General features: G+C 37.6%; 1 protein-coding gene across 2 annotated transcripts in view; it reads left to right on the top strand.

Annotated features, from left to right (window-relative positions):
* The first annotated feature begins 6,243 nt into the window (after window positions 1-6,243).
* The window catches only part of tgfbr3 (transforming growth factor, beta receptor III), a 66,282-nt gene continuing 50,812 nt past the window's right edge, over window positions 6,244-21,713 (top strand). Inside the window, exons 1-2 of one of the 2 annotated variants that reach the window (XM_067512709.1) lie at window positions 6,244-6,478; window positions 10,927-11,109. In XM_067512709.1, the coding sequence (XP_067368810.1) occupies window positions 11,049-11,109 (61 nt within the window). In that variant the 5' untranslated portion in view covers window positions 6,244-6,478; window positions 10,927-11,048. Of the gene's footprint in view, window positions 6,479-6,547; window positions 6,922-10,926; window positions 11,110-21,713 lie in introns of those variants that run through there. The other variant, XM_067512710.1, reaches the window with a different exon arrangement.

Below are 21,713 nucleotides of genomic sequence, written 5' to 3' on the forward strand. Positions count from 1 at the left end.
GAAAACCACTTATTTTAAAACACAAAACAATTTAATAAATGAAAAAACTTTAAAGTAATGGCTCCTTTATAATTTACCCATTTTGTCCACGAGATGGCATTATTGACAAAATGTGGAGTTAAAACAGTTTCTTTTTTCCTACAGCTGTAAGCTACATCTTCCAATGTTTAATGGACAATTATGGAATTTATTCAGTGGCAGGGAAAAGATTTGCAACTTTTAAAGAAATTGGTTAACAAGTACCTTTGCAGTAATGTCTTATTTAACTAGTGTGGTTTTGGTCCGTTCTGTTGTTTATGTTTATTGCAGCAGTTTACATCCTGAAAATCTAGGAATTCATACCACTTATGTAGCATGGTATTACAACAAAGCAGTATATGTTTATCCAAACTAGAGGTGTGGAGCAATAGTAAATATAGTCAAAGTAGTAAAGTAATAAGGAAGTTAAGGAGGTGCTGTCTTGACAACATTGCAATCTGTTGTACAGCTCAGTAAATAAAACAGTCCATGTTTAGGGAAGTGTAAAAAGTGAAAGGAATGGGTGGTAAGTCAGATTGTCAGAAGTCCTAAATGAGTTTTGAGTCACACCATAAATACTGACACAATGTCTGTTCTCCTGACAATTGTAGGAAGCTTGTTCAGAAGGGAGGAGGTCATGGAGGAAAAGGCTCCCTGATGTTACAAATGTGAGGACTAACAAGGAGTATTTGTTTTTGAACTAAATAAAAGTAAACTCCTCAACTCCTCTTGTCTGTTTGAGATTTCTATCACCACATGACCCTTAAAGGATGCCCTCAATGATATTGAACTTGCTATTTTTGGTTCCAGTTTGGGTAGAATATATACATACTTTCCATTCAATTTACCTCTGAGATGCCTATATTAAAATATCACCCTTTTTCTAGCTGGAAAACTCCTCCAGAGGACATCACTTGGAGAACCCTTCAGTTTGGATCATTTAGTCTTGTAACTATGGAGATTGTAATCATGGTAAACCTGCTTTTCCAGAGCTCCTACAGATGACATCGTCTGAACTCCTAATGGTGAAAAACACCTCAGGGTGATGTCATCTGGAGGAGTTTTTTAGCATGAAGCGAAGAAATATGTTAATATAGGGAAGTCAGAGGGAAGTTTTAAACATTAATGTACATTTATGCCCTAAACTAAAGCTATAGAAAGCAAGTTGAAAATTAGTGGAGCTGCCCTTTAACAATTTAGGCAGTTGGCATAATGGATGGATGGATTTTACTTACAAAACTATCCATTATTTTTTAAATTTAGATTCATTACCCAACAGTAATCAAATCATACAATTAACTCTACCTAAAAAAGCTTACAATTTCACAGCTAACATATCAATAATTAGCAATCCAATAATTAAATATATAACAGAACTATTCCTGCAAAATTGATATTTGTATTTGTATATATATTACACTATTAAATACATTTAGCTGGTAATGTGGGACTTTTAATTAGAATAGTATGTTTACATTGTGGTATTGCTTCTACCTGAAGGATCAGAACACTTCTTTCACCACTGTACATACTATCAATAAAGTACTACTATATAAATAATAAAAAGAATGCTTTATTAAAGAATGCACACATTTATGTTTATCAAAACCACTTCAATTCAATTGCATATTTTTATACAGTAAGGTCAACAACTTAAAAAATTATAGAGAAAACCCCGCCAAAAAACCCTTGAGCAAGCAATAAGCAAAACTAGAAAGGAAAATGATTACCAAATGATTACATTACATTCTGTGTGAGTTGTTTTAATGGATTTCTTATAAAGTGGAAAATGTGGAATTATTATTCATAACATACTCTTAATGTACACATGAAAGCACTTGCAATGTAAAAATCGTTGAGAAGTGATAATGCCTGTTAAGTTTGTATCTATAAAGAAGGGTCTGACTAAAACCGTATTTTTAAAATGTAATATTAAAGTAAATTGCAACAGGCAGCTCAATAATCTGTTAATAACTAACTTTTCACCTGCTAAGTTTATACTTAATGTGCCCCATATGTTGTTAGTAAAACATAGGGATCTCTTCAAATAACTAAAGATGGCTGAAATTGTCCTCTGGCATGTGGTTTTATTTTTAAATGAATTAAAAGGAAGGTTCACTTTTAAATAGATTTCAGATGTTTTTCTGCTTTGATTTAGGACATAAACAACGTATTATATTTATATAAAAAACCTCTACAATAATGAGAGGTATGCAACTGATACCTGCTACTGATAGGTGTTTAATATCAAAGTGAGAACATATGAGAGAATGTCCTGGTTCATTCAAAGCCATGGTGTGGTACCACAAGCCAGGCCGTTTTTGTGGCTTAGTGTGATTGCGAAAGTATGAGGCAGCAGATGCCTCAACACTCTAGCCATCTGATAGCGCCCTGCACGTCAAGTCAAGCAGCAGGCCAAGAACAATCCCTGCCCATATCATCAACATTAGCAAGTCCATAAGATGCTGCTAGAACAGGGGCAAAGCAAAGTGGCACCTCCCTTAATAGGAAGATATTCTGCTTAATAATAAAGAATGACCTAAGTTGCAGGAAAATAAGTATTACAGATTCAAAGAAATGTATGATGTCATACGCATGTACTGAACTGTACCAGGCAACAAGACTTTTTTTTATCTCAGCAATTTCACACACTAACTGCATATTGTCTGCTTATTCTTGATTAAAGGGTAAACTAAACAAATTTTAATTTATGTTTTCCCAAGAATAAATGAACAGCCAGTCTCCCTTGATGTGACAAACCACTGAAGTTATACTTCTAGTCAGTAAATACAACTTAAAGTAATTTATTCATTTTCAAAAGTTAATACTTCAGAAGAGAAAAGCCAGGCAAAGGTTTAAGGCCTGTAAAAACTATAATTGGAAAAAGAGGCTCCGCATGACTACTCATATTTGGACATTTTTGCAATGCCCCCCCCCCCCCCCCCCCCCCCCCCATACCTCCCATAAATGCCCTTTCAGTGTAAAACATTTTAAATCCAATCAGCTTAGAAACACTACGTCCTCTGCTTCCTTGAAAATGCAAGTTAAGTGACACTGAACTTGAAACTGATTTCAACATAACCATTGACATGTCTAGCTTTAATTTATTATAAAATAAACTTTTTTTTTATATTGAGTGAAGTTAATTTATTCATTCAACTCAATACGTTAAGTTGAAAGACCCCACGTTAGAACAACACACAACTTCTTGACTCACTCTGACTAGACATTCCAAGTTAAATTAACTGGAAATCAGTAAAACTTGCATCTTTACATTAAGTATCACATGAAAAAGTCATTTCAATTTAATTCAAACCCTTTGTATTGGATAAGAGCGTTCTACTCACAGCCAGATATCAGTTATCACCCGTAACTGTCATACATTCAATCAGCACAAGGAAACAAGCATCTTTGTGTTCGCCAAAAATGAAAGTAAAAATTAGGCAAAAATTAAAGGGCTTTTATTTTATTGGGTCCTGCTGATCTGATTCTAGGACAGCCACTGATCCTACGGCATAATTAGACAAAATAGAAAAAGTATATAGCGCATAATTGCTGAAATACAAGTATAAGCCTAATTTAATAAAAAAAATATAGCATCTTTATTATCTCTAAAAGAATCTAACCCAACACTGCGATCATTTTCATTACATGCAGTAACACTTGGTGACATTTGAACTGAGAGTAGCATGCTGTCTCTGATAGAATATGGTTAGATGTGACAGCCACTGCAATCACCTGGGTCAATATAAACTCGAATGCTCGAGTTACATTAATGAAATGTGAAGAGGCGTCAGATTGCACATATCTTTGATGCACTGTTATGCTTTCTATTCCCCTTCATCTCAGCTGTATTCGCAGCCCTAACACAATGTAAATAAACAAAGTGGAGCACTTTAACACAGACATGCATATGTATGAGATGTAAAATAATTTGATCCCTTTGAGCATTTTCTTGTCAGCTTTCAAATGCAACACATCAGTGTATTTTTGTATCTTTTCCACAACAAAAGTTTCCTTCCCTCTTGTCACAGGTGCTATCTCATTAGTGGTAAATCACTAAGATGACATTTATGTTGTACCCAGTCACACAGCATCTCCTTTTCAGTTGAAACTCATATCACAGCAAAGCATCACAGTGTTTGTTCAGCAGGGAACGAGAGATTTCACACACAGAACTTATTCTGCATACAGTTTAGTGCTTGTGATTAGGGTTGACAAAAGGATGTGACAAAATGTCTTGTGAGAGCTGTTAAAAATTTACTTCCTAAAAATTTAAATGTGAGAATGGCAGAAAAGCCAAATAATCTTTGCCTAGAATCAAGCAACAAAATACAAGCTGAAGTTTATAGCATTTATCACAAATTACTTTATGGAGACTTAAATTACCACAAAACCACCTGCCAAATTAATTCAAAAGGGTTACATTTAAAAACATAATGTAGTAAATAATAATAGCATTATTTGGAAAGAAAAGCAACTGGTCTGTTGATCACTTTAAACTCACAAGGCTTAGTGTTATTCGTATTAGATTTTGTGCAGATTTTTATGCAGCTTTTTTTTCTGCATGAAAAAAACAATACAGTAATTGAATTAATATGGTTCATTATTTACATTGATATATTATTGTTATGGTTTGATATTTGCACTTATCTCTATGCCTGTTTACACACAAGCCACTTTGGGTAAGAGCAGTATTTAAGTGGTGTAAAAGTATTGAGATTCACTTAAATATTACTGTGACATGAACATATTGTATTTAGACATTACAATTTGAGCAAACTACAAATCTATGCAGCACTTACACACTTGATTACACATGTTACAATATTGCCTTGTATAGCTGTTGATTTACTTCTGTAGTAATGTGCTGTTACGAGTAAAACCCTGCATTCTGAGCTTTAGTAAAAATGGAAATGAGTTATAACAAAATACTGAGAGACTACTGAAGTACCGCTGCTTGATGGTGACCCTCAAACGATGAGTCTGTTCTTTATATTCTTGTTTTTGAAAGTCTACCAGCCCACAGATGCAGCGGCACACAGAAATTTCTCTCAATATGCCAGATGGCCAGTCCACCACTAGGCTTGAGTTCCCAGAGCCACCCCCACTGTATGTGCCTGATCAAAACTGTACTTATACACAGACCCTGTGTAATTGTACTTTCCATCATTGTAGATTACCTTTCAGAGTGCACTGAGAATTATTCTTCCTTTAAGTATTTTCTCTACATAGGTACAGTAGCCCTACCCGTGCACTGGTGTGCAGTGATTAGTAACGAGACTCCTGCTTAGCCAGACGTTTCCATAATCTGGCATCAAGGACCCCCATGTAGATACTGATCACTCCATGGGCCCTCGTGTGATAAGTGTGACTTATTGCGACCTTATACAACGTCTTTTGCATGTTTTGTATAGAATTCCACATGTGTGCACTGTAGATGGGGACTAAATAGTAAGGGTGCACGCTCATGCAGTCTCACATTCTTTTATCTTTTTCCTCTCCCATAAAGCCTTGACTGGTGATGAACCCGGGCAACAGTTGTCTATGCACATTCTCTTGCAACTCATCTGCGAAAGCTCCTTCAGAAGAGTCAGAGTCAGTGTTATTGGCCTCCCTCCCTCATCCCCTTTTTGTGCAGTCTCTCTGTTTTTGAGGATGCAGCTTTATACCTGTGCCAGGAGATGGATTAAACTGTACTCCAAGGTACATTCAGTTACCTTTGAATCACTTATGTCCATCCCCTGACTTCAGCTCAAATCACTGCACATTAGGAAAAAAAAAAAACAAGCAAATCAACAACTTTACTTTGCACTTGCATCTCATGAAATGTAAACACTTTTTTGGATACGACTTTGATGTTTTCTCCTTGACTTTTTGCTGTCGATGGACCTCACTTGTAAGTCACTTTGGAGAAATTTGCTTAATTCTGTGTGAGGGATGTCAAATCGTTGAAGATGTCTTAATTTTCTATGCGTTTTTCCTACAGTTTTGTCTATTATTGAAAACGCTATTGCATGTTTTTTAATAAAAAAAATGTATTTATTATTGTTATTTTCTTTACTTGAAGAGCTATGAGCTTTGTCTCTGAATGAAGCTCTCTTGGTCAGTGACAATAAAACCAAAAGGAACGGAAGGTGAAGGACCCTGCGTCCGCAGAACGTGCACCCCGCGTTTGGAAGCAGCGCAGCAGCTCATCTCGCGCACAGCTCAGCCTCCTCCCTCCAAGACCCGCCCCTGAAACCCCTCACTAAAAGGGGAGATAGATAGTAGTAAACTGTTTAAAACTTGGGAGGGAGACGGCTGTTCACCGAAACTTCGCTGAAATACTCCGTCCGTGTCGTACCCATTGGTTTTTCTTCTGTAAACAACGGGATTGTGTGACTCTCCAACCGAGAGAAGAACGACTTTGACATCCAACTTCAGCTTCTCCCAGCGCACTTTCTGAAGACTCTGCATGGTATGTCCGCTCGTTTTCAAACGCTAACTGAGTGACTAGTTACCGCTTAGCTCGTTTCTTCCGTCACTCTCACTGTCCGTCACTGTCCATGGTTGTGTGTGAACGGGGTAAAGCAACCGTTTCTCGCTGGCCGTGTTTACTTGACCAGCCGTAAATCCAGCGGAACATCTGCCTGTAGAACGCGTCGACGTGCAGCCATCCGTCACGGCGTTAGCTTGTGTTCGCTCGCACCGATCTCCACTTTTGTCCTGGCGAGGTCACCTTAAATTAGACACCGCCAAGTAAACACGGAACCGAAGTAAACAAGAGTGTGTATTTGAGCGTTTGCAGAGGGAAGAGGAGCACCGAGCTGTGTGCTTCTCTCTCTCCTCTCCGCTCCTGTGGGATGAAGCAGCACTGAAAGTGGCAACGTTAGTATTTCAAGAAAAGTGTAAGAAGAAAACGTGAGTTGTGTTTTTGACACTACGGTGCTGCTGCATGTGATTAAGAGGAGCATTGTTTGGGATTTTAACCAATAATGTCAGCCAGTGTTACCTTGACAGGATGAGGTTGTTTCGGACCCAAACTAACCAACAGTGTAGATGAACATTAACTAACTATGTTAACTATCTGCTGTGTTTCCTTAGCCATCGCCATTTAACACAGTATTAAAGCTGTTTGTTGTATTGTTATATCTGGACATTTCTGTTCTCTCAGCGTTTTCTCACATCTTGACTGTAACTGTCAGTACACCCACGAATTATATCATGTTAAATGTGTTAATGTAGCCTGTTAAAGTGTCCAACAGCAGTCCACAGTCAGAAATAATAAAGTATAATCAGTATGGAGAAATGTAGCAAGTCCTCACATTCCCAACTACTCACTTGTTGCTGATCAATTTTTTGGCAACAAAGTGAGAATCAAGCTGTCAATTAATGCATTGCAGATCAGCACTAATGTTTGCGACTGACAACATGTTTATTGGTGGATGTAAGTCACGAAAATCCAGTCCTGCCGCAACAAACTGGATTTAGTACTTCTTTCTTTCGGCGTGTCGACTCCCCTGGCAAAGGTGCACACCATGCAGAGGTGTCACAGTCTAAACTCAGTCCAGGATGTTTGTAGCAATGTCTTTACCCGAGGGTGTCTCTCTGTGCTGAAAGTGCGGTGTGGTCTGTTTGAGAAACAAGGCCACAGGAAAGACTTGCATTCAGTCATTTTAGAGCTGTATTTTTGCGCTGGAGGGAGTGTGAAGCAGGGTGCTTTGTCAGTTTGAGCCTGCACACATTCACAGGGAAAGAGGTGAGGAGGTCAGTTTAGGTCACTCCCCAGGTCATCTGACCACATGCACAACTAAGTTACTTATTGCATGAAGCAAGCTGGTGTCATGTTAGTAAGTCTTAACAATTGACTCATGTACCACAATATATAGTCGTCAGCCTTTTTTGTTTCTGCTATTTTCACTTGGAGATTTGTGATTACAAGAAAGTAGTAAACCCCTTACTGGACTTAAAAACACTAAAATGCAGTGTATCCATTTGTTTTGACATAGATACAAGCCACTGAAGCCTTTACCACTGAAGTGACCACATATATGCAGATTGGCTTCACTAATGTAGTACTGTACATTCAGTCTGTGGTCCACATGTCCTCATGTTCTTTCCAGATCATCTTTGGGTGAAGTACTTGCTCAGCTTAGATGGTCAGGGTCAAAGAGAAGTCACATGAGGTGATTTGAGTTGTTGCTACAACAAAATCAGGACCGTGGCACTGGGCTTTGGGTGTAATGGATTTACACCCAAGCCAAAACGAAACTTTTCTGGGTAAAATTCAGCATAATAGAAAGGCCTTTCCATCAGCATATTTAATCTTTCACCGAACTTAAACATTTTGTCAGCCTGTGATTCATCATTGATTAAGGTATTGCAAAATAGTTTACCTTTATTTAGCCAGTCACAAGATGATGGGGCCTAAATCAAAGAGGCTGCCCTAGTGCAATATTTGTCATGATCTTCCTCAATGACTTCCCGGCCCCTGCAGCTGTCACATTAAAATGCCCTTTTGTCCCCTGCAAACTGGTTGTACTGCACAGAAATGCACCTTTGTACTTCATGCATCACTTCCCATATACCTTCTGTAGTTAACGACAGGTCATATAGGTGCACATCTGCTTCTTCCACACTGTTATTTACCAATCATACTTACAGCGTTAAACGTGGGAACATTTGCAATACCTGGCACAACACCTTCACCACATGGGTCTGAGCACGAGTTATAGTTACAGTTTGGTTATCGTAAAGAATAAGATGTTACTCAAAGAAGAAGCTTGCACATTTCTAGAGAATGTGGTTTGGCTGCAGAACATGCCTGATCACAATCTACAACTAGTCAGAGCCAAAACAATTGCCAAAAATGTAAAGTTGTTCACACGCATTGGTACCACATAGAAACTTTTTTTCAGCAATTAAAAAAACAAACAAACATGGGCCTAGATTATTGGATTGTAAAGGTTATTATATTATTTTGAAGTAATAGCCATAAACCCATTGTGTTTATGCCTGTCAACTACTGTATGCGATCGTAATCTGCTCTGCTGATCTAAAATTCTCTGCATCTTTGCACCTCAGAATTGACTACTTTAAATGAAAGTCCAAAGTAAGAAATTCACAATACTTTAGTGCATTGTCCGAGGATGAAAGCTGCTTCCATTCAAAAACCTACTGGCACAGCCAGCACAAATCCAAAACTGCTTATACGTGGATCCAGTCCATCCAATCAATATTGTTACCTGTAGTCAATAATTGATGCTAATGAAAATGATAATTAATGTGATACCTGTTTGACTTCTAATAATACATTGGAAGAGCGTATATATGAACTGATCTGCAGGTAAATCTGCATTGGTGTATATGAAATGATATACACCAATACATAATATATATATTAACTTAAATAACAATACAGACATGACAAATTACAAATTTGCCATTCAGTATTGTGGTCACAATAAGTTAAAATTGCATAGTTTAGGGATTCTTATCATAAATATATTGATGGCATATGTTTATATAGAAAAACAATTTTTGTTTCTGGACATTTTTCAATTATAGATATCCACATTGACCTGTAATATAATCAGAATTAAAACAAGTGTGCATATTAGCCCATTTTCAAAAGGTGAATCAAGGTATGCACACATTTCTGGAAACAACATCTAAGCTCTGAGCCTGTGGGAGATGTGCTAATAACATCCTTTATGCACTACTGATTGAATTGTGCCATGCAGATGTTAATAAAAAAATGTTGAATGAATACTGTTGCTTTAGTATTATGGTGGTATTTAAACAAAGAAATTGCTGTTTCCCTTGCAGATATCACGTGTTGCAGTTGTTTCTGTGACTTTGAAACATTAAAATAGTCTGCCATGTTTTTTTACATTCGGAAACTTTTGTGTTTGCTTGTCTCATCAGTTTTTCTTTTCTTTTCTTATGTCTCAATTATCAGAGCGCTTAATAGAGAATATTGATGAAAGATTTGATAAGATACGGTATTGTTCAGACAGCAGCTTAACATATCATTGGTATAATAGCAATTTGGAACTGGATTCTGAAAGGATCTAGTTATTAAAACCTTTCTGTGGATACATCCCAAGTTTCTTATTGTTTTCCTAACTTGCATCTTTTCCTTGTATTTTAATCTGGGACACAGACTAGCCAGGACTTTCTTCACAAGTTAGAATAAAGAAACAATTAAATAGTAGCTAAACTTCTAAACTTTTAACCAGATAGTGGATCTGAAAATCATTAGAACTAGATCCTGGGGTGTTTAATAGGTTCTATTATTAGTGTACTTGATTAATAAACTGTGTTACTGTTGAGATGCAGTGTCTAATCACCAACAGGTCTCCACTAATGAGGGCTAAATGTGGCTCAAAAGGTCGTGCAGTTGTCCACCAATTGCTGGGTCAGCAGTGTGATTCCTAGGTTCTCCTGTTCTTTCTTCCCATCCTTAGTGGGTGGTAGTAGTGTTTTTTGGAGTTACATTACTTAATTGAAAAAAAAAAAATACAGCTTCAAGTGTGGTCATGCTGATTAAATGGTAAATGGCCACTTATAGTTTAGCTTGATGCTAAGCTGCAAGACTCCGTTGGAGCCTCCAGTGTTTCTTAATTAAATTGCCGTTAATAACCCATGGCATGTTCCAAACTGCCTCAAATCCAGCAAGCCAGCACTCCTCAAATACTATTCATAGTCCTGGGAATGTGTGTTCAAAACAGTCTTTTGCAGCGTGCATGACCCCTAGTTAGCTCTTCCAGATAAATCCTCTCATCTCCAAATTTCTGCTTTCTTTGACTCATCTCATCACTCCCACAGAGTATATTAAGCAGAGCCTAGTTGCTGCCGTATGTCCATGCACAAACATAACCTGTTTCTTTTGGTTCACTTTCTCTACCTTTGTTCACTTTGCAGCCAGAGCTTGAAGCTGACTTCCTGTGGGCCGGCACATAGGGACAACGATCTTTGTGAAAAACAGGAAAATAAAGCCTGTTCACCTAAGTTTCTTATATTGGAAGCCACAGGATATTGACAGAATGACTAGAAGACCCCCCATCGCCTTGTTACTTCTTGAAATATGTTGCCTAGCATCTGCAGGTAAGTTTGTCTCACTGCTTACATGTATCTTAAGTAATGCGGTTAATACATACACTGGCAAGAGTTAGTTTAAAATCACATTCTTGGTTATGTATTGCTATTTTGTTGTTTTCTTTCAATCAAATGGTTGTAAATGCATCATAAAACACACACACAAAAAAGTCATTTTAAGCATATTTGAGTAGAATAGTCTAACAGATTGGTTAATGGTCAAATCAAATTTGCATTTTAAACTTGACTTTCATGAAAAAGCAATAACTTTATGATAAATCTGTGGCATTCTAGTGATCGGTTTTTGCAGCTATTCATGTGTGGCCTTCTGCAGAACTGCCCAAAGGCCTGCCTTGCTGGTTGGGCAGTGTTCACAAACTCACGGTCCATCTTCACCCACACAAACTTAGAGGGGTTCAGATTTGGTGACTGAGCAGGCCCAGCCATCACAGAGCATATTCTAGCAGCTACTTTCTTTTCTAAATAATTCTTACATGGGAGAAAGGCTTGGGGTCATTGTCTTGTTGCAGAATGGAGGTATCCCAAATCAGTCATTGCCCAGAGGAAATGGCTTGTCCCAACAATATTCACACTTACACTCACACACACAGTCACACACCAAGCAGGCATCTATCATGTTTTCATGAGATCTGCATCTGACATATGTTCTTCACTTGGACCCAAACCCCTCAAAATTTAATTCATCAGTCCAAAACATTGGTCATATAACAATAAAGTTGTTCTACAATCTGTAAGTGTTGCTGGTGGTTTGATCTCTGATTTAAAGATCTGTTTTTTAAAGGCATCTCGTTTTCAAGGAAGAAGCTCGTAAGTACTTGTTATCTTGGGCAGATGTGCACATGGGCCTTCCCCTGTGTCTTCTGTCCTGATTGGATCCAGTTGTAGCATGTCTTTGGAGACTATAATGTGCGCCATTTAAAAGAAAATTTTCATTTCTCTCCTATTTCTCGTAGAAAATAACCCTCCTTTCTCATGACCAATATGGTCAAATATATTTTTGATTGGGCATTTTTACTTCTAATTTACACAGAAAATGACAGGTCTCTTGAATTATGGAGGGAGGGCAAAATCTAAACTCATATTATTGGTTTACTGGAAAAGAACCTATTTTAAGATGTTTTAACACCTGGAAGGGACATGTAGCACCAATTTAATAGCACCTGTAGATAGGTTTCTGGAAAAACTGATCACTAGAATGACATGGATTTGTCTGGCGGTCTTTACTGAAAGTAAAGTTTAACATGCAGATTTGATGTGACCACTATTCTTTGCTGTATATGTGTATATGTGACTGTTGTATGTTATATATGATTGACAGCATAATAGATGAACATGTTATTGGTTGAACCCATATAAATATTTCTTTTGCAATAAGGCTTGCCGTAGAAGTTTTCTCTTTAAAACTTTATACCCGAGCTAAAACAGACCCATGGAAAACCTACCTGACGTGCATAAATTAATTAAAAAAAAAAAAACAGCTCAATTTGAATCCAGTCTGGTATTTTCCAGTCTCCCAGCATGGCTTTCTAGACAGTGCTTGTCAGAGTCATGATTAAGGGGGACTTACATTTAAGATAGTGCTGACAAGTTTAATCTCAGAACACCAACTCTCAACAGGCTTACGTGTATCTGTCAGATTGATTGGAATGAGACTCAGATTTTCGCCAAATGCCCAGTAATTTACAACCATTACAATGGGAAAATAAAGTGATAGAGTGAGAATAACCAAGCTAATGCCTGATTACAGGAACCTTTGAGTCCTATCAGTGTGTTGTATGAGCTAAGGAAAGTCGGAATGATTTCACTTACTGCAACAACAAGGTTCATACCTGATCTAATCAATCAGAAATATTGTAAATAAATGTTATTATTGAAACATCGGTTTCCTAGAGATCGAAGACTTACCAGTGACATCTTACCATTTATTTCGTCACCATCTCCTCTATTTTGTTTAGATTTCTCTCCTATTTTTTTCTGAACATTGCTGAGCTTGTTTGTGGCTGTAGTTGGCAAGACTGATGTAACTGTGCTAAGACACTGAAAAAAAAAAAAATACTGTTACTCTGTTGTTACCATTACATAGTGATTCAACCCACTTTTTTTAAAGCTTTGAAAATAGCTTCTTCAAACACCTGGTATTGGTTGTTTAACTGTCTGGAAACAGAGAAACGTTGTTAATCCTTATTAGATCATGAATCCCTCCTCACAAATTTTATTCTAGTCCTTTCATTAGTTGTTTCACTTCATTCAAAAAAATGGGTGAAAAATATTGCTGGAAATCACGATTTCATTGGTGAAGCTTGGTATATGTGTAAAACATATCTAGGTCAACAACATGCATGTTAATGAGTCTTTCACTGATTTTGAAGCATAAGATCATTAATTAGGTTGAAGTTTGAAAATGCTATATTCAAGACAAAAGAGGCGGAGTTAATTCAGGAGATGGTGCTCAGGTCTGGCGGGGTGTGGCCCAATTTCACTTATGCTTTTTGCAAATAAAATGCTGATTATCTGTTTCTTGAGAGGAGTTGGGTTCTGGTCACAAGATGTTTTAAAGTTGGCCACTAGATGCAATTAGAGAACTCTCGCTGCTGGAACTTTCTAATTAGCTTCAGATTTCAACTGTGATTTTCTGGGATTTTGTGTGTTTGCTGACCTGTACCGGACACCTGCCCCACAGTGTGAAAAATCTATTTGTCTATCAATCTAGGGAACACCAGGCATATATCTTTTCTACTTGTCATATTCAGAGATGTCCTGTTTACAGAGGTTGATTTAACAGTGCATAGCTTTGGAGTTGAACTCACTCCAGCGTTAATCTGCAACATTCCGTTTTGTTTTTCTGCGGTAGCAAAGAAATAATTACCCAGTAGGAAGAAACAAAACTAGTGCTCCAAAAGTGCGGTTTGCCTTTTTCATGCTTTCAGTGTTTTTACTGCCACAGGTTATTATTGCAAAAGTTCTTCTCTATTCTCTGGAGATTTGAACCACACTCCCGAGAGCTGACTTTAACTCCAACAATAGCAATGTAGTCAGTATGTGCTGTGGGTAGAGCAAACATAATTTCTCCCACAATGCCAGGATCTCCAACACAATGAAGTCACGTATGAAGTTTTCCTCTAAATTCTTCCTCATACAGCAAGACACATTGTTGCACTATGTCACTAGGGACAGATATTTACAGTTAGACAACCAAATGCCCTTTCCTCCACAGTGCACTGGCAGTCACTATACTCTAATTAATGAGCACATTTTCTGGTCACACATTTTAAATTATCATTAAAAATACCGGTTAATGTACAAATTTTTATAATTTTCCAAGATTAAAACTTTCTAACTTTGGTAACATATAAGAATTGTAAAACTGCCAGTGGCAAGCTTATCTTCTTTTCTTCATCTTTTCTATACACCGCCACACCACCACTTTAACGTGTCACCTCTTTCTCTCTTTTTGTGTCTTTTTCTATCATCTTGTAGCATCTGTGTAAACAGTTACATCTGCCCTCTATACTTGTCAGGAGAGCTCTTACGTGATGTTTAGATTAGTCTGCAATCAGTCTTTTTCTCAGTGCGATGCAATCCAGCATAGGGGCTCCCATAATTTTTAAAAGTCAGACTGAGTGCACCTTGACATCCATATTTCAACTTCACTCTTCACTTTTTCTTTAGCTGTTTCCAATTTTTTCACCCAGTTATTACCATTTTGTGCTTACATGTCCTGAATTCATCAAATCTAAATTTCGGCATCTCGGTAAAATTGTGTTTTTAGGAGCCTTGCCAAATTTCATTGTACTTGCTAGGAAAAGCCCCGGCAGGATGCTGGTTATACAGCAGAAACAACATCGGGCAAGTGTCTCAACAAAAACGAAGTCTGACGTTGGCCTCCTCTTATAGCCTTCGCTGATTTCACTTTGAAGGCAGTTTGATGAATAATTAAGGGAGTTAGTGTAAACCTTGCTTTAGCCATTCTTTGTAGAACCACATTATCTTACATCGAGACTTTGAAAGAAAAAAAAACAATAACTTGCAAAAGGAATTGCGTTGTGCTTATATTCACAGTCCATATGTTATGTAACTTAAGGATTATAAATGTTCGCTGCTCTCTTTCTGTCTGCATTTTTGTATACTCCTGGTAGTCAAGAGTCCCTGTGATGCCAGAAGTGGTTGTAACATTTTTTTCCCCCAACAGTTAAGTAAAAGGTTTGTCTGTATATCCAGTATGCTTTCTTAGGGCCAACAAGAGGGGGACTGCCAAAATGCATTGTGCAACCACTGTAATCTGAGATGTGGCGTAGCTAGGGGGAGGAGAGAGGCAGGCGCGGGCGTGGGTTGTCTGGTCCAAATCGACACACTCCACACACATACAGCGTGCCAAACCGACAAAGTCCCTTCCAGCATGCTAAACCAGATGTTGCCCTGTGATTCATGTGAGGGGCTGGAGCATTGCAGCACAAAGACAGCATGCTGCTAGGTAGAGTGGTTGGGGTGTTTACATAGCAACCAGAGTCCATAGTGTGTCCAATTACAGGTCCGCTCTCTGCCATGGTGAGGCCTTTATCTGCCAAGAAAGAGGCAGCCATTCTGAGTCTTTATGCTGTGTGGGGTTTTTTTTGTATTGAGTAAAATTCTCTTTAGTTTGACCTGTTTAATTAACAGCAGTGTATAAATTGTGCTATAATGACCTTGATCTCTTACTCATTTGCTCTCAGATAGCTCTTGCTATCTTTCTCCTTATCCTTCTTTCTCTCTCTCCCCTCACACACACACAACACAAGCACAAACACACATACACTGTCTTAGTCTAGCAAGAGCACTTGAATGAATTGCAGTAGACACGTCTCTACAGATAGACTCATATCTTTGTCCAGATCCTTCATATCTTTTCTGCCTCCCGTTAATAGGACGCTTACGCAAATCTGCATGAGTAAACTGGATCCCGGCCCCTTTTTCTCCGTAGTTCCAGTAAGCAGGCGTGTAAATAATTTTGGTCAGAGCCAGTAATAAGAGACAGCTGGGGTGATCGTGCGTTTTCCATTGTGTTTTGCAGCTTTTTTAAAAAAAAGGAGTTGGGGAGAGTTGGAGTAAGAGAGTTATACAGAATGTGACTTCATTGAAGAAAGAGAAGAATGATTGTTAAAAAAAAAAGAAAAAAAAAAGAATTCCATCTCTTAAGATAGCCTTTGGAAGAGTATGAAGAGAATATCAAATTTTGACTTATATTTTTTTTCTTAAATGAGCCTGGGCTAATAAAAAAAACAGTGGTGTTGCTGGATCTTGGTAATACATGAGTGTTTATTTGCTTGTAATCTTGCAACTTAACTTGTTTTAACTTGCATTTGTGGAAGCAGCAATGGACCATGTTCACTGATTTGGGAGTCTGTTTCTGAGTCAAAGTAGTGATTTCCACTACTGAATCACAGATAACAGTCATTCTGTACTGGCTTTTGGGATTGTCCATTGTATACAGACATTTCTCTTTCATAAGCATGTTACTGATTATGAAGCATGATTGTAATACTGACCTGTGGCCAGTTAAACCCATGAGCTTTTTTTTATGCCTGTATGAACATTTTTTAAAACATGTTGCTGGCATCAAATTCAAAATTATTTACTAGAAAACAATCAAATGCCTCAGATTCAACATAGAATTTATTGTCTTGTACTATTTTAAATAAAATGTATGTTTTTAATAATGTGAAGAAAATAACAAGGTTGTAATGCTTTGAACCAGGTCATCTCCTTTTATAAATTAAAGAAACTTAATTAACCACATTAATTAGGATAGAGTTTTCATTTCAGTGTGTGCATATTTAATAAACATTTACTGTAGGGATCAGGTTTGAAGAATATCAGAGGATACTTAAGGTTAATATTGGGCCCAGGAAACTTGATTGTTAGATCTCTATTCAGTGGGACTCACCTCAGAGTATATATTTTGTATGTTTAACAAACATGTAATTTAATGCTATTTGGTAAATAGTATTAAATGTATTTCTTGATAATTTGTCATTTTGATTAATATGGAAAAAATGTATCAGTCTTATGATGGATTGGATGAAGGTTTTTTTTTTTCTTTAATATACAAAAAAGAGTCCCAATGTAGAATTTGAGCTGAAAGATTCCATTTGGTATCTTTCATCAGACTAGCCCCTCCTAGGGCCTCACCTTTCCAATTTTGTATTCACCAGATCAGTCTTGCTGAAAGACCATGTCCCAGTTTTGGAATAGTCCTTTGGAAAATAGCAGTGTCGGTCCAAGAAAAAAACAGAAGGTCTTACTTTCAGCCTGATTTTTGCCATAGATCAATACTTTCCTTTTCCATTTGGTTGTCAAAAACTGATTAGATATGTAATAGTAGTGTAATTGTATAGGTTTCTATATAAATTAAAGAGCCATTAGAAGCTGTGGTTTCCATTTAAATGTACTGTAACACACTATTAAGGCAGTTGTCATTATTTGAAGCATCTACACACAAACACACACACACACATACTCTCTCTCTCAAGAGTCCCTAATCATACCAGCATGATCAGCTGACTGGTTCAGTGGTAAACATTATTAATGCTGTTGAGGTTTTCAAAAAACACTTCTCAGGGTCAAACTTGATATTCTGGATAGTGATATCCATTGTCTTTTTATGTTGCCATAATTTCTCTTCATTTATTTATTTTTTGGGGACTTCTAACCAAGTAGTCATCCCACTTTCTGTTAACTGTGTTAACTGTGCAGTTAAGAGGCTCCTCCAGTGTCCTTTGTACATGTTTAAACATGAGACAGCATAGCATTTGAGTAGTCATTCTTCATCTCTGTCTTTAAGATGAAAAATCCCATTGGAATTCCGCTTTTTTCCAGTGTGTGAGAAAACACTCTGCTGTGCCCTTTCTCACCTCTCTGGCTCCATCACACTGTGCTCACACACTGGCACAAAGGCCCAGTATTGTTTCACTGTCTGTTTTTTGTTGATGGCAACCTGCTGTTCTTTATGGCCCTGCTACATGTGAGCCGTAATGTTTTTCTAAAATATCATAGAAACAAAGAAATCTTTTTGAGCTGCTGTTTGATTGATGCTAAAGAAGAATGTGCTTCGGTTTATTGATTTAGCAAAATCCCTTCCTCATGCCCCCAGTAAAGCAGTAAGACTTACCTTAGGATTTTTCCTAAGCATAGACGGGTGTGTGTCTGTTTGTGTATCTTAATTTGGATGTTAGATTAGAATAGATATGGTTAAGTATGGCTCTCCATGATACCCAGACACTATTATTTTGATCCAGCTTAACGTGCTGACAGATTTGTTGCCTGAGGTCTGTTGAGACATGAAGAGAGTGCAATGTGGTGTAATAAATGCACACATATAACTGTATTATGATTTAGAGAAGGGCTGAACGAATTGAGGAGCGTAACTCGGTAGCAGTTTTCTGAACAATATTGCACTTATGATATAGCTTCCATAACTTTATATAGCTGTACATTTAACTTGTTTTTGATGTCTTTAGGGTGTTGAACAAGCTAAATTTTAATTTGAACATTTTAGCGTTTCACCAGCTTCACCAACTTCTAAGTAATTAACATTAATTAGTAAAAATTCCCCACCCTTTTTATCAGATTGATTTTTCATTCGTGCTGCTGGATGATATTAAATACAGTACATTGAGGAGATCTGACAAGATCCAACTTAAATTAAAAGAGGCTAATTTCAACAGAGGTAACCTGAGGACACAGCTCCCCACTACCTTTACTGAGCCGGCATCTTTGTGATTACAGACTAAGTTGTTGTTCCTGAGCCACTAGCAAACTGCTATCAAAGACCACGGCTTTTGCAGGCGTTTATGATTGCAGCAGAACAGACATTTGTCTGCATTGACCTCTTTAACTAAGAAAGGCAGTTCCGCAGTATGCGATGGGGAACTGATGGCTTTTGCTGTCCATTTTATGGTTTTACATCCAAGTCACGTCTGATTGAAAATGTCCTACATAGCCACTGTATAATAAAAGCTAATTTAACTGAATTGCACGAGCTCAACTCAACTTGCTTTTGATACCAGGTAATTTGTTTTCCTCTGCATACAATATCCCCTCAAAGTATCTGATTTGATGTCATTTTTAACACGACAACCACGGGAAGAATGGAAGAGATGCACGAATGCTGTTCTTGATTCTTAGCATGTGGCTGTTTGTCAGAGCAACAAGATAATTTTGTTTCAGAAGAGGCTAAATGCAGCAAGGCCAGTGATTGTTGACAGAATCTGATGAGTTACTTCTGGAAATACTTGAGAGTTAAGATGAGGCAATGCAGTGGTAGTGAAGCTTTTCCCTGGCTAATCAGTAGTCTGCATTATTTTTGTGTCCTCTCTTGATATCGCCTCAGCTTGCTTTGCACCACGTACTATGTACTATCTACAAAATGAGCCTTATAGAAAAACCCATAAAGGTAAATAGAGTTGAGTTGAGCAAAGACCATGCAGAAGAAAAACAGTATAAATATACACTTTTTGAGTATAATTGTAATAGGCAGGGGTATGGATGCTCACGGTGTGATTCATTTGATTACTTCATCATTAGGAAAATGTCCTGCTTAAAATTCCTATCTTGATATTTAACTGTACCTGTAGTGTTAAGTTTGTACTGTAAATATATACGTATTTAATTTTCTTAGACCAGTTTGTTCAAATTGTTCGCAGTGGTCTAGTTTTAGACGCTCAACATCCAGTTCTTGTTTCATGAATGTGCTGACAGTTTTTGTGTTCTTTGATGTTATAGATCCAGACAGCACATGTCAGCAGCCATCAGAAAAGACGTAGAGTTGTAGCACAGCCAGTAAAGTATTGAGTCACAAGCACACATGCTCTGTCTCTCCCAGCTGCCTCACTTTACACAGTGGCTCCTGTGTTCATCTGGGAATTAGCCTTGTCAACCATCGCTTCAAAGCCCTCTGACTTATGTCTGCATTTAGAGGTAAAGAGAAAATGTACCCACTTCCACCTTCTGTGCTTTCCTGTGGCTTCATGTTCTGCTTGTAATTGGTCATGTACTTTTTTCAACTAAGGCTGATGGTTTACCAACAGGTGCCCACTGCATTTGTCAGCGCTGATTAATAGTCACTGGGCTTACTGTCAGTAACAAAGACTTTTGTACACACCTTTCATTGTGCAAAAAACGATTGTAAACAAAGGTTTTAAGTATTAATTTAAATTCATTTTTACAAATAAATATTTACTTACTTAAATCGGTCCATTGAGGAAGTGACACTCGCAAGTAATCCTTGCACTGCTAATACATTAGCTGGAGAAATTTAACGTCCCTTCAAATGAAATTGTAATAATTCGCTGGTCCCTTAACTTTTCAGACTGTTCAACACTCTATGGTTTACCACTCACCTAAAAAACTTATCATCTGAACACCTGTTAACCTACTTAAGCTTTGCCTGCATATGCATATTTGAATTTGCTCTAAATAGATAAAATATAATCAGTCTCGTTTTTTTTTTTTCAACTATATAACAGCCAACAGGATTATGGCAGAGGAATATACTGAAAAAGAGTGTTAGTTAAAAAAAAAAAGTGGCAGATATCAAGTTGCAAACAGGTTTGCGGGATATCTGACTTCAGAAGTCACACTTTGATGGGGAAGTTTATGACTTCCTTAATGGAGTTTGGTCTTACCCCGGCCCTTCTCCATACATCCTCATCCAGCTTCCTCGCCTCCCTTTTTATAATCCAGTTAGAGTTAAATCCTTTTCATAGGCAACTTACATTACCCTTATGAAAGGCTTTACTCACTTCCTGTGGTAGTAGTCGCTTAAGGTTCAGGAGCGAGGGGGCTGTGCTAATGTCAACATGGCAGAGCTTGTGATGCTTTAGTCCAAAGCCCCTTAGGAAAACAAAAATGGGCAGAATATTACGTTGCCCTTGCATGGTTTGTGGTCCATGGGAATCATGCCCTGCAGTTGAAGGGGGAAAAAAAGAGATCTGAGGATTCATTTAATCCTGCACTTCATATGAGAACTGAAATATCTTATATAATGAGAAATGTATTGTAGACAGGGGTGCATCTGTACCACTTTGTATTTGACATTATTAAACTGGCCTTATTACATCTTTACAACTGTAGACAAGTACATTGAAAGTGTATTGTTTGTTCTATATTCCACCGAGCCATTGTTTTTCATATAGGGATTTATAGCTTTTGTTTTATGAGGCATGTGTTGACATTGAATTACCTTCACTCCTTTGACTCTCTTGTACCTCTGAAGAAACATAATCAGTCTTCTCATTGAAGGATACTGGGAACTAGGCATGAGGATATGTATATACACACAGGGGAAAGGTTCTATTTGTTTATCTTCGGAAATGGCTTTGTGGGAATATCAGATTTGTCTCCAACTGGCACACAGACTGACATCACTTCCTGTACCCAAATCTTGGACCAATGCCACAGTGTAGAAAGCAACAAAGTACATTCTCTGGAAAGTGTTTTTCTCTGGTAAGATACAAGGGGACTGCATTGATAAATGCACCTACAGTAGCAGGGAGGGTCCTATTTTTGTATGTTCACAGTGTACAATTTAAAAATAAATACACACAGTTCGCTTCCAA

Source organism: Channa argus, chromosome 8, assembly GCF_033026475.1.
Source record: "Channa argus isolate prfri chromosome 8, Channa argus male v1.0, whole genome shotgun sequence".
Lineage (NCBI taxonomy): Eukaryota > Metazoa > Chordata > Actinopteri > Anabantiformes > Channidae > Channa > Channa argus.